At 45.6% G+C, this 13,754-nt stretch overlaps 1 protein-coding gene across 6 annotated transcripts in view; it reads right to left on the reverse strand.

Annotated features, from left to right (window-relative positions):
* The window catches only part of LOC147026822 (uncharacterized), a 56,454-nt gene that overhangs the window by 11,111 nt on the left and 31,589 nt on the right, over nt 1-13,754 (reverse strand). For 4 of the 6 annotated variants that reach the window (XM_085882629.1, XM_085882631.1, XM_085882628.1 and 1 more), the window contains 2 exons: nt 13,368-13,494; nt 10,600-10,875 (listed from right to left, as the gene is read on the reverse strand). In XM_085882629.1, coding sequence (XP_085738755.1) covers nt 10,600-10,875; nt 13,368-13,452 — 361 coding nt within the window. In that variant the 5' untranslated portion in view covers nt 13,453-13,494. The remainder of the gene's footprint in view (nt 1-10,599; nt 10,876-13,367; nt 13,495-13,754) is intronic. The other 2 variants (XM_085882633.1, XM_085882632.1) reach the window with 1 other exon arrangement.

The raw sequence follows: 13,754 nt of genomic DNA on the forward strand, positions 1-13,754 counted from the left end.
CAGTCATCGTCCCAACATTCAGAGTTCCAACTCTCACCTCCACACTTCTACCCTTCCCCCTCTCCCACTGCCTCAGGACTCGCCTTCCCAGTCTCCTTGTCCTCCTTCGCCCAGCAGTAACACAATTTCCACTGGTACCCTGCTGACCACTGGTACCGGTGGCCGTCGTTGGCAACCCGGGCCTCGACCGATCCGGGATGGAAATTCGTTCTGTTGTCCGCATAATGATTTGGCATAGGTTTTTACGCCGGATGCCCTTCCTGACGCAACCCTGGTCGCCTCTTACAACACACAGGGATATGGTACACCTATTCTAACGGGGGCATACACCGGGCCCAGAACAACTGGTACTCATTTCGCCGACCTCGGAAGGATGACCGGCTGAGTCAACCCCCTGGTGTTATACGACTTGATATATACATACAAAAATATATGTCTCCAGGTAAGAATAATACACTTTCTGCATGTGACTGGGCTTTGATTTTTATCCTTTCCTCTCTCAATCTCTTAGCTTCTCTTCTTCTCTATTTCTCTATCCTAACTTCTCTCTTTCTTCTATCTCATCTCTTCTTATTTTGTGTAATTTCACTTGTGATAAAAAGAAACTGTCTTGTACATGGCTAATGTATCATCGCCTTACTCTCTTTCCCGCCCCTCTCCTGCCTCCTACTCCGCGATCGATACAGCGGTCGAACTACAACCAAGAAAGCAGCCCGCTTGCTAAAATGGCCGCCGTTCTGCTCCGTTGCGTACTTCACCGAATTGAACGCGGTTGCGCACGAGTGGGCTATCTCGCTCTGCTTTACAATCTTTGATCACTACTCTGATCAACCATTCCTCCACACCTAACTTCAACAACTTCTTCCTCTTCTCCATGTATTTCTCCTGCATCCAGTTTGACCACTACTTGGCTTTTTTCCACAAGATCTTGGCTATTCGTTGTTCACCTTGGCGTCTTGGTTTTCGAAAGGTTTTCTTGGCGTTTAGGTTTTCTATTATCATCGCTTTTCTGAAACTTTCTGAATTCTTGGCTTTTTTCATTGGCTCACCTTGGCATTTATGAAAATGAGGAGTGGTCACACTGCCTGCAACTGCCTTACAATAAAAATTGCATCTGTCGTTCCTCTTCCTGGCATAAATCCAAACTGCATTTCGTCAATCTTTACCTTCTTCCTTATCCTCTTCTCCAACACCCTTTCCAATACCTTCATTCCATGCTCCAATAACTTTATTGCTCTATAGGAGCCACAGTCCAGAGGGTCACCTTTCCCCTTGTACAGAGGGACGAGGGTACTCAGTTCCCAATCCACTGGAAGGCGGCCCTCTTTCACCACCAGATTACAGATCTCTGTCATTCTCTTCACACCCCAACTTCCCGCTGCCTTCAACATATCTCCCACAACTCCCGTCGGCCCTCCTGCTTTTCTACTCTTCATTGCTCTTATAGCTTCCTCGACTTCCTCCTCAGTTATCTTCTCTGCTGGTCCTAAAATCGGGTTACTCTCGATGTTGCTATCCCATTCATTTTCTCCATTCAACAGCCTTTCCATATATCTCTTCCATCTCCCTTTACTTCCATCCGAGTCCACAACGATTTGTCCCACTTCATTCTTCAAGTAACTCACCCCCGTCACATCAAATCTCTCTCTCGCTATCTGCTTTGCAATCCTGAATACCGCTCTCTTACCCTCCTCCAAATCCAAGTGTTCTCCGAACATTTTCCTATGGGCCTCCTGCGCCTTTGCTCTCTTATAACTTTCATGTGCTGCCTCTTCTTCCACCGTACCCTTCGCCTTTTGCCATTCCTTGAACTTCTTCCTCTTCTCTTCTCTTCTCTTCAATCATCTTTCCAACTTCATCACTCCACCACCATGTTTCCGAGTGCCTCGGTGGTCCTTTTGTCCATCCACATACCTCACCAACGGCTCCCAATAGACCATCTTTCCTTGACATCCAACCACATCATCTTCAACCATACTCAGCCTCTCTCTTCTTGCTTCCTTCACTGTCGCCTCTTTCAACCTCCACACCTTCATCCTCGGTTGGTACTTCACCCGCCGAATTCTCCGCGCACCTTTCACCCTTATATCGCAGACAACCAGGTGGTGCTGTGAAACAGTTTCCTCCCCTGGGATCACCTTTGTGTCCCGGAGGTTTCCCCTATCTCACCGACGCACCATCAGGTAGTCAATGGTTGTCGTCGACCCACCTGACGTGTATGTAATAAGCTTATTATCCGCTTTCTGGAATTGAGTATTACAAATCAGTTCCATCAGCAAACTCCAAGATCCTTTCACCTTCTCCATTTCTCACACCATATCCATAACCCCCATGGACTCCCTCAAAACCAGCTGGACTCCTTCCCACATGTCCATTCAAGTCTCTTCCAACCACAACAACTTCCTCATCTTTCACATTTTCCATCAACTTCTCCATCGCACACCAGAACGTGTTCTTCTCCTCATCGCTTCGACCGACCTGCGGGGCATATCCCGAGATGACGTTCACCAAGAGATTTCCGATCACGATTCTCACCATCATCAACCTTTCACTCACTCTAGTCACACTCACTACACTGTCTACAAACTCCTCAGAAAACATTACACCAACACCATGCAACCTCCGGGCACCCTTGCCACATAAACTTGTACTTCTGCCCCTGCCTACCCTTCACCATTCTCACACCACTTCCCTTCCACCGTGTCTCCTGCACACAACATATGTCCACTCTTCTTCTGACCAATGTTTCAACCACTTCTCCTGATCTCCCTGTCATTGTCCCTACATTCCATGTACCAAACCTCAGAAACCGATCTCCACGTGGGACAGACGATTGTTCATCATAAATGGAAAAATTTCCTCCCTTGCTTTGATTGGGTTCCCCACCTTGAGTTTTAACAAGAGGGGTGAGGACCCCCACGGGGTACTTCGGGCTGTACCCTGCCCATCAGTTGTACTCATCATGGTTTCCTTTTGAGGCGATGTTTTTTATGGCCGGATGCCCTTCCTGACACCAACCCTTTTAGTCGCCTCATACTACACGCAGGGATACGGTGTACCTATTCTAACCGAGGTACACACCGGGAATAGATTCATGTTAGAACAAGCATTTTGAGAATTGAGTCTGAGAATGAGGCAACTAATTACACTCACAATGCATCTTTCCCTTCCACTGATAACATAGGGAGGAGTAATTTGGATAAACAAAATTACCACAGTCATAACTACACTCAGGATCTCCTTTGTGTTAGATGTGTCTCGCCGGGGTCTCCGACAACCGTAACAAGATCAATAATAATCCAAGAAACACCAGCACCTTGCATTTTTTTCTTTCTTCAATAGATGTGACAAGACTCGCAGGAAACATATATGTGATTAGTAAGAGAAAATAAAAATAAAAACATTTCCTCGCAAATTAAAAATATTCTTCAATTGAAAAGTTCGAAGTTGGGGATTCTTTGACTGTTGTGAGCATCTTTCCGATAACTTTTTTTTTTGTATACTTTGTCGAGGCTCGTATGAGAGCTAACACACAACTTACAGCAAGGGGGCATGAGACAAGAGGGGCGGGAGTGGGAAGGACAAAACAGTGGGGAACAGACACATTAGGTGAACTGTGGAAGGGAGAGGGATGGGGATGGGACGGGGAACATGGCGAAGAGAAGATGGACATTACAGGGACTTTCAGGAAGGAAAGCAGGGGAATTGAAGGAAGTCGGCTTGGGTGGATTATCGGGGGTAGAAAAGATGGAGGATTTGGATTGGGGATGACAAGAGGTGGTGGTGAACAGCTGTTTTGAAAGCCTGGAGGGAAGAATGGGAAAGAATAGAGTGAGGAAGTTTATTCCAAAGGCGGGAAAAAAGAGGAATGAAAGCGTGAAGATTAGCAGTGATTCATGATTTTGGTAGTTTTACCAGAAGGGGGTTGTTGGCGGACCTTGAGCGCCCTGTGGAAATGTGGTGGGGACAAATCGCAGAGAGAGCAGGGGGGGCAAGGCTGGAGAGGAGACGGTAGAAGACAGAAAGACCACCGACCAACCTGCGGTGATTGAGTGAGAGACCCAAAGACTCAGCTTCATTGCGGGAGATGCCGATGATCCGAAATGCCCTGGTTTTGACAGCATGAAGCCGAGAAAGGTGGGAGGCAGGAGCACCAGCCCAGAGGGGAGAGCAGTACTCCATCAGGCTACGGACAAAAGTTTTGTAAGTGGTCAGGAGCTCAAGAGGGCCAAGGAAGGACTTTGCACGACGGAGAATTCCCAGTCAGCGACTGGCTTTTGAGGCAAGGTTGGAAATGTGACTTTCCCAGGAAAGGTCATGGCAGATAGTGAGACCCAGAAGCTTGAAAGAAAAGACTTCTTCCAGAGGATTGTTGAGAAAGTGGATGGGGGGAGGGTTTCTAAATGGTCCTTTCGAAGAGACATAGTGAGAGTATGAGATTTGTCTGGATTGAAAGACATGTTCCACGTGTTGGACCAGTTTGTGATTTTATCCAGATCTGCAGTGAGCGAAGAAGCTGCTGCTTGCCGGTCTGAGGGATGACAGATGGTACGGCAGAGGGTGGAGTCGTCGGCAAAGAGAAATAGAGGATTTTCCAGAGAGTCCGAGAGATCATTGATGAAAACCAGAAAAAGAACAGGGCCCAGAACGCTACCTTGAGGAACTCCAGCCTGCACAGGGAGAGGGGATGAAAGAACTCCATTTAGGGCCACACGTTGACTGCGACAGGAGAGGAAGTCTGCGAGCCATGAGTGGAGATGGCCTTGAATACCATGGGAAGAGAGTTTGGTGAGTAGGGCAGGGTGCCAGACTGTGTCAAAAGCACGTGATATGTCCAGGGATACGGCTCAGATTTCCTGTCTGGCATTGAGGACCTCCATCCATTGATGGGAGAGCAGAAGCAGCATATCCAGGGTGGAGTGACCTGGTCTGAAACCAAATTGATGATTGGAAATCAAGCCATTGGAGAAGAGGAAGGATTTCATGTCTGAAGCGATGATGGATTCCATAACCTTGCTGATGATTGGGAGAAGGCTGATTGGTCTGTAGTTACAGGGATCTGTTTTTGCACCTTTTTTATGCAGGGCAGTGATGTTAGCAGATTTCCAAGCAGATGGCAGATGACCTTGAGCAAATGAGAGGGTGAATAGAACAGAGAGAGGGTGAGCAAGAGCAGAAGAGCAGGCTTTGAGGACACGTGGGCTGATGCCGTCTGGACCGGTTGCAGAATCTGACTCGAGGTTTGAAAGCAAGCTCTCCACCTTGTTAGGAGAAAAGGATACAGAGTCCAGGGACAGTTGGGTGCGACTGGGTAAGGTGGGTAGAGAAAGTGATGGGTTTAGGACACAAGATTTAGCTGTAAAAACCGAGTTTAGACATTCAGCTTTATCACGTGTGGTATCAGCAGTGCGGCCATTTGAGGTAAGGGAGTGGATGGAGGGGGAACATACACCTGAAACAGATTTGATTAAACGCCACCAGGATTTTGAGGAGGGAGAGAGGTTTGAGAGTTCAGACTTGAGATGAGAAAGATGTTGATTTCTGGCTCTCCTGAGGGTAGATACACACTTGTTCCGGGCTTTGTGGAAAGAACTGAGATTGCCCTCAGTTGGGTTTGCTTTCCATGAGGCAAAGGCAAGTTGTTTCAGGACAACTGCCTCGCCACAAGCTTCAGTAAACCAAGGGCGGGAGGAAGGGTAAGACAACTGAAGACGAGAGGGGATAAATCTGTGCATGAGGGAGAGCAAGTTTCTTTGAAAGAAACTTATTGAACTCATTACATGCTAAACTCAATGCTTCACATATCGATAGAAAGCGAGACATTTTCTAATCATCATTATGATGTGTGCCTGGTGATGGCTTAATGGTGAGGGTGGTGGGCTTTGGATCCTAGGGTCCAGAATTCAAATCCCGCTCAGCTGTTCAATCAATACCAGGTGGGGTTAACTCGGCCTCTCATCCTTCCGAGGTCGGCAAAATGAGTGCCAGCATTCTGGTATAGTGTGTCGGAGTGGCGACCCGTCCAGGATTGTGCCCAAAAGCCAAGGAGATTGCTTAGGCAGCACCAACGCTCTGCACAGAGTCTGGTCCCAATTATGATGTGAATAATGATCCGATATTAAGTTTTGAATGAATAATAAAAGAACAAAAATCTATCAGCTTCCCCATGCAGATAGAATCAATCAATTTTTATTTATTTAACACTTTTCATTTTGAACAAATGTATCGAGCAATATTGTCTCCACCACTGAAGGTGAAGGAGGTTATGTTTTCACCCATTTCTGTCTGTTATCTGTTTGTTACTTGGCGAATTTTTTTTTGCCAAGTATGTTGGTCTGTCTGGTTGGTTGTCTGTCTGTCACATGAATTTTGGTCACAGTTTTCAAGCAATTGTTTTGAAAATTTTTGTCTGTAGGTGAGCGGCCAAGGACAGCAACGCTAAATTTTGGCGAACATCCAAATCCAGATCCGGATCTGAGATTTTCTTCAGTGATTCTTTCTACACCATAGAGAGATATGGCCAAAAACGATACATACCACAATATCTCAAAAGGTTAATGGATGGATTCACAAAAAAAACATGGTGGACAGGTTGGGAGTGCGACTAGGAAGAATTGATTCAATTTTTGTGAAGATCCGAATACAATAATTATTTAATTTTTAACTGATTCTTCACAATTGAGAGATGGGGATAATAGCAATATTGCATGATATCTCAAAAAGTTGAGGACAGATTCGGATGAAACTTTGTGGTCAGGTTGGGTGTGTGACAAGGACTAATTGTTTTGAATTTTGGTGAAGATCTGCATCCGGATTCGAGATTTTTTCAGGTGATTCTTCATCATTGAGAGATGAGGCCAAAAACTATGTGTCGCTTGTCATCTCTAAAAGTTGTGGACGACTTGTGACAAAACGAGGTGGATGAGTTGGTTAGGTGACAAGAACAAGCCGATTCGATTTTGGTTCAGGTCCGGAATCAGATCCGACCCATCAGTGGCATACAAAATGTAAACAATTCAGCCTGGTGGAGGTATGTTCTCCATGGAGTGCCGTTTTGTTTCACCAAGTTGTCACTGAGTAATTTTTCATTTGTTTGTTTGTGTGCAGGATAGTTCAAAATGTTGTGGACAGATTTGGACGAAATTTTGTGGGCAGGTTGGGCGTGTGACAAGAGCGAACTAATTAAATTTTTGTAAAGATCCGGATCCGGATCCGACTACTAGAATTTTAAAGTGTTTCTTCACCATTGAGAGATGGGGCCAAAATTGATATGTAGCACAATATCTCAAAAAGTTGGACAGATTCAGACAAAACTTGGTGGACAGGTTGGGTGTGTGACATGGAAGAAGTTATTCGATTTTGGTGAAGATCCGAATCTCGAGCTGGATACGAGAATTATTTATTTTTTTACGTGATTTTTCACCATTGAGAGATAGGGCCAAAAACGATATAGTACTGCATGGAATGATATTTCAAAAATGTATTGGGCCCGATATGTTGTCGTGGATCAGGCATTACGTGGCGGAAGTATGCGCTCCACCGAGTGCCCTTCGAGTTATAGATGTACTTTTATAATAGCCAAATTGTAGATTGGTTTGGTGTCAAACACAATACAGTCAAAGCTCGTTACTATGCCACCTCGCTTCTATGCCACTCTCGCTATTATACCACTTTTGCTTGGTCCCGACAAAATTCAATACAAAATAAATTTACTATGCCACCCCCTACTCTCGCTACCATGCCACTACTGTGTGACTGTTAAAAGGCACGAGTCGTGAAAAAGTCTGTATTGCGCAGTGCTCGATTATCACACTCACGTCCAAAGGCGAAGCGACGAACTACAGTCCAGCTGCGCACAACATAACAATACGTACGCGCATAGTCAGACTGTGTCAAAACACGCGATTCTTCTCCCCGATGACAGCCACAACAAGCCAATCACAACACGCACAACGAGACACAAAAAAGCGCAAGCACGCACACAGACACTCAGGCACACGTACAACAGTGACATCATTTTTTTTCAAATTCAGCCCATAATGTCAGCTCAGAAATGCAAGCGAACCGACTTTACGCTGAAGGAGAAGAAGGAGATCATCGATGCCGCGAAGAAGGAGCCGAATCAGTCCAAGTTGGCCAGGGAGATTAGCAAGAAATGGGGCGTCGAAGTTAAGAGAACCACCGTGAAGGGCATTCTCAGCAAGAAGGATGCAATCGAGGCTGCAATCAAAGCTGGATTTCCATCGAAGCGCATGAAGTTGACGCAGGCTCACAACCCGAAGCTTGATGAGGGAGTGCTCATGTGGCTGAAGCAATCAAGAGGACAGAATGTGCCTGTCAGCGGCGATCTGATCAAGGAGAAGGCGATGAAACTGGCCGAGCTGATGCACATCCCAGACTTCATGGCGAGCGACGGTTGGTTGGGCAATTTCAAGAAGCGCCACGGCATCACGTTCAAGACAGTGCAGGGCGAAGCTGGAGCGGTGGATTCGCAATCCCTTCTTGAGTGGCAACAACAGGTTCTCCGGCCCTTACTCGGGCAGTTCTCCGCAGACGACGTCTTCAACCTGGACGAGACTGGACTCTTCTGGCAGCTGCTTCCGAACAAGACCATGGCTTTCAGGGGAGAGCGGTGTACTGGAGGAAAGAAAAGCAAGCAAAGGATCACTCTTCTGGTTGGGGCAAACATGAGCGGCAGCGAGAAGTTCCCTCTTCTGGTGATTGGTAATTCCAAGAAACCCCGTGCCTTCAAGAACAAAGAGATCCCGGTCAAGTACAAGGCGAACTCGAAGGCGTGGATGACGGCGGAGCTTTTCGAGGAGATGTTGCGTGCGTGGGACGGACGACTCGGCCAGCAGGGACGCAGAGTGCTGGTCTGTCTCGATAACTTCTCTGGCCACCCTCCCGAGCTCGAGCTGAACAACATCCAACTGGTCTTCTTCCCACCCAACACGACAGCCAATTCGCAACCAATGGATCAGGGAATCATAGAGAACCTCAAGCGCCACTACAAGAAGCTCCTGCTATCCCGCCGGCTTGAGGCCATAGACGAGGGAAGGAGTTAAAGTTCACGTTGCTCGACGCTCTACACGTCGCCCGGCGTGCTTGGGAGCAGGTCGGCAAGTCGACGATCAGGAACTGTTTCGCGAAGGCCAAGTTCATTGAAGAGGAGATCCAAACTGAGCCACAGGATGCGGAGCTGCCCGACATCTGGGAAGCTCTGCCTGCCGAGGAAAAGATGCACGAGAACGAGGATATCGAGCTGTCTGACTTTCTCGAAGCCGACGAGCGCCTCGCGACTGGCGGGTATTTCACGCTGGAGGAGATTGCGGAGGAGATTCTGTGCAGTGAGGAGCCGGTGGAAAGCGAAGATGACGAGGTAACTGTCGAGGAGGAAATCGTTCCGTTCGAGGAAGCCCAGCGCGCTTGTAGCACCGTCCGGAAGTTCATGCAGCAGAGAAGCGGGAAGCCCGGTGTGATGCAAGCGTGCGATCGTCAAGACAACGAGATGCACGAGATCCGCCGAAAGAAGATGCGCCATCCGACGATTCTTGAAAGCTTTGTGTGTCGTGAATTTCTCGCCATGCCATATGTTAGTGTGTGAACTCTGTTAGTGTGGGTATGTTCTCCGTTCGCTTAGCTTATACAACAGTCGTGCCTTTTACTTGCTGGAATAAATTTTGTCTAAAGATTAACTACAGATGGGTAACTTGAGAAAATAAGGCCGTTTTTACAAAATCTCGTTACTATGCCACTCTCGCTACTATGCCACTTTTGCTCGGTCCTGACGGGTGGCATAGTAACGAGCTTTGACTGTAAATGGACTGAATTGATGGGATAAGGATGAAGTACAGGAATGGATGGGCCGAATCGCCTCCTCCTATGTCCAGGTTCCTTGTATTTCCAATGGAAATAATCTCTGTTCTCCTGAGTATTGCTCTCTAAGCTGTGCTTCCTTTGTCAAGAATGCAAGAAACGAAAGTGCATTTCAACCTGTAAACTTGCTGTACTTGTGTTCCTTTCAGTAATTCTGTTACATACATTGAAAACACCATATGTTCACCAGCACATTATTTAACTCGATTTTCTGCTTTGTTCGTGCAGTCTACGTCACCGACAGCCATTTTGTTTAGAAATAGGGCTTTGCTTAACAACACGATCTCATTTATTCCAGAAGCCTGGTGTTGGCTTAGTAGTTAGGGTGGCTGGTTTGGGATCCTCGGGTCCTGAGTTTGAGCCCCGTTGGCCGCTGAATTAACACCAGGTGGGGTTGACTCAGCCTGTTATCCTTCTGACGTCGGTGAAATGAGTACCAGTGTACTGGTAAAGGAGCACAGCCACACTTCCAAGAAATGATAGCTACCTGGCAGCCAAGCTGCCGTACGCACGTAGCGTATTCATTTCGGATACTTGAGTTATTATATTCACATATAAAACCTCAAAATGCTCAGTTTAAACACACAATTTAAGCACCAATATTGCAAACCACATATCTGCGACAAACATTTAAAATCCTCATTCAGTGGAAACAAAAACGCGTTTCCTTCATTCCTTATGCACCCCATGTAGACCAATCGTACCTAATACACTGACACTCACCTTGCATGATGTAGAGTTGTTTCTCGACCTCTTTCAGATGTTCCTTCATATTGTGCACATAACAATGACAAGTTGTTCCATGTAGAGAAGCTGAGGCAATGATATCAAGCTTCACAGAAATATTTTTCCACCAGAATTCTATGTTCAGTGTTTCTTTTTTCATGTCAGCACATTGTACAATGAGCCTCAACAGAGGGGCTGCAAAAACCTGGCATATGATGGACACCTTCTCACCAGACACTACTACTTTGGGTATCACTGTTAGCAATGGGTCATCTGTGGAAACACAGGGACAATGTGATTAGAATATCTTGTAACTTACAAAAAAGGCCAAAAACATCACGAAAACTAGAACGGGCACTCATAGAGCGCATACCTTCGCCGCCACTACTTTTTTTTTGTTCTTGGTATGAGTGTGGGGAACTGGTTTCATATGAATGGTCTTATGACACAAACCACATATCTATAATGTCATGACCCCCCCCCCGACTTTCGGGGGCTACGGACTAAACAACAATCAACTCACGTCGTTTTGGAGAGTCTTCACTCGCAAGCTCGGTGAATACAACGTTTCAACAAGAGAAGGTAATCTCGTTTGATGCTGGTTTCATGCAAATCGAATAAGAATTGACTGAGTTATGCCGAAAACCGCATATTTTTCAAGGGCGTGACCCCCCCCCCCGACATTTTACCCCAACCGGTGACATGTGTTATGACGTCATTGTGTCACAAGATTGGGCATTAAATTCTGAACATTTTGGTGCTGGGTTCATGTAAAGCGGACAAGAATTGACCGCGTTATGACAAAAACCGCATATTTTTCAAGGTCGTGATCCTCCTGACCTTTGACCCCTAACTGGTAACAAGAGTATGGGTGTCATTGTGTCATATTGCATATCACAAGATGAGGCGTTGAATTCTGAAAATTTTGGCGTTAGTTGCATGCAAATTGAATAAAAATTGACCGTGTTATTGTAAAAAGACGATTTTGACCTTTTCGTGACCTTGACCTTGACCTTTGACCCGAACGATCCCAAAATCTAATCGAATGCTTCCTGGCTAATAAGCAATCATCCCACCAAATTCCATGCAATCCCGTTTAATACTTTTCGAGTTATACGAATCACAAGATTACAAATAAATAAATAAATAAATACACGCCGACCAAAACATAACCTTTCGCAGAATGCGAAGGTAACAAGGAAATATGGTAATTTAATAGGCTTCTTCATTCTTCCTTCGAATGCAGCACACAGCTGCAGGGGAGCATCATTGGTTGAGGACGAAGCTGTGCAGCTGATGTAATGCTCTCTCTAGGTTAGGGCCGAATTTGGAATTTGACCATTGTGCCGGCGGTAGCTCGCATACTCTTCGCGAAGGACACCGTGGGATTTTTTTTTAAAAACTCCACCAATGAATGCTTTTAGACAAACAAAAATGATTAATGATTAATTGGTTGGACACAAACATGGGCATTTGCATACAACGGAATCGAGTCAATAACGAGCAGAAAGATTGTTCAAAGGTAAGGAGTAAGAAGGTTTAACTTGAACGGTGTAACACGAGGGAAGTCATTACGTTTTTCTCTTTTGAAAAGGATTTTTAGAGCCAAAAACACCGTTTAGAGTTCCACGGGCACGGGACTCTCACCCTGCGTTATGAATTGTGGTGAGTGGTGTGCATGGATGCCAGAGCGGTGGAAGGGTAAAGGGAGCAGAAAATATACATTAAAAATTATAGAGAAAGGTTGAAAGTAGAATGAGACATGAAAACACAAGGACCAAAGACCGAACATCGAATTCAAGAAAATTTTGAATCGTTCTTTCAACAGCAAATTCAAACATATAGAATTTACAAATTTGGAACTTCGAGAAAATTCTCAATACTTTTTATAAAACACTCACAGGCCTGATCCTTCCTCGAGAAATCAAGACATTCATGTGCGGTACATTTAATGAGTGCAATGAAGCCTGTAGGGCAGCAGCACCTGGGCAGCCAGTTCTCTGTGGTTTATTACTCAATGTGAGGATGCACTACAGAAGGTCCCAAAGAGTGACGGTGCTCACGGGCACCAAGATAATTATAATTAATCGTGATATCGAGTGTATTATCAATCATATAATTTAGTGCTAAAGTACTGAAAAGCACTTTCTGTCCGAGCAAAAGAAAGGGGTGAAATTGCCTCCAACCCCTCACCCAGGTGTGTGTGTCTGTGTGTTTCAGTCTAAACTACATAGGAAGAGAGTAATATCAGTGCTGAGTTTCTCTGGTGCAGAACTAATTGTTCCTTTACTGATGGGAAATCGTATTGACTCCCCCATTGTAAAATATTACCTCCACCACTGAAGGTGGATGGAGATTATGTTTTCACCCCTGCTTGTCTGTCTGTTTGTGAACAAGATATCTCAAACAGCTGTGTACAGATTTGGACAAAATTTGGAGGGCAGGTCGGGTATGTGACGCGGACAAAATACCTTGATTTTGGTGAAGCTCCAGATCCGGATCTGGATCCCAGAATTATTTAAGTCATTCTTCACCATTGAGTGATATGGCTATAATGATATAAAGCACGATATCTGAAAAAGTTATGGACGGATTCGTACGAAAGTTGGTGAATGAGTTGGGTAGGTGACAAGAACAAGCTGATTAAATTTTCGTTCGGGTACATATTCAGATCAGACCTTTCAGTGAGATACAAAATGTAAACTAATCAGCTTGGTGGAGGTATGCACTATTCCGAGTGCCCTTCCCGTTAATTTTCGAATTACCTTCGAGAAAACCCACAACTGCTGGGAGGCTGAAAATTGTGAGGACGATGCACAAAGTCCATGGGTACTTCCTGCCATCAGCCATTCAATGAATTCACTTCACACTTTTAAAAGTACAATTCCTCACCTGCACACAAAACACAATTGCAGACCGGGAGGGTGGGAAAAGGCCCCCAAAAAGCCCCAAGACCTGGAATTTGATTCCTTTTCACCCAACTGTGTGGAATTTTAATTTGTCCAATTTATCCAGACTCGTATCAAAAATTAATGATATCAGGACTCACCATCCCCTGCCCCAAAAAGATGAATCCCGAACATCCAGGGCGGCACAAGGAAAACTCCCGTGGCACCGCCTCACAGAGATTAACACATCATAAAGAAATAAAT

This window comes from Eptatretus burgeri, chromosome 5 (genome assembly GCF_056783735.1).
Source record: "Eptatretus burgeri isolate ZD-2024b chromosome 5, Ebu_testis_v1, whole genome shotgun sequence".
Lineage (NCBI taxonomy): Eukaryota > Metazoa > Chordata > Myxini > Myxiniformes > Myxinidae > Eptatretus > Eptatretus burgeri.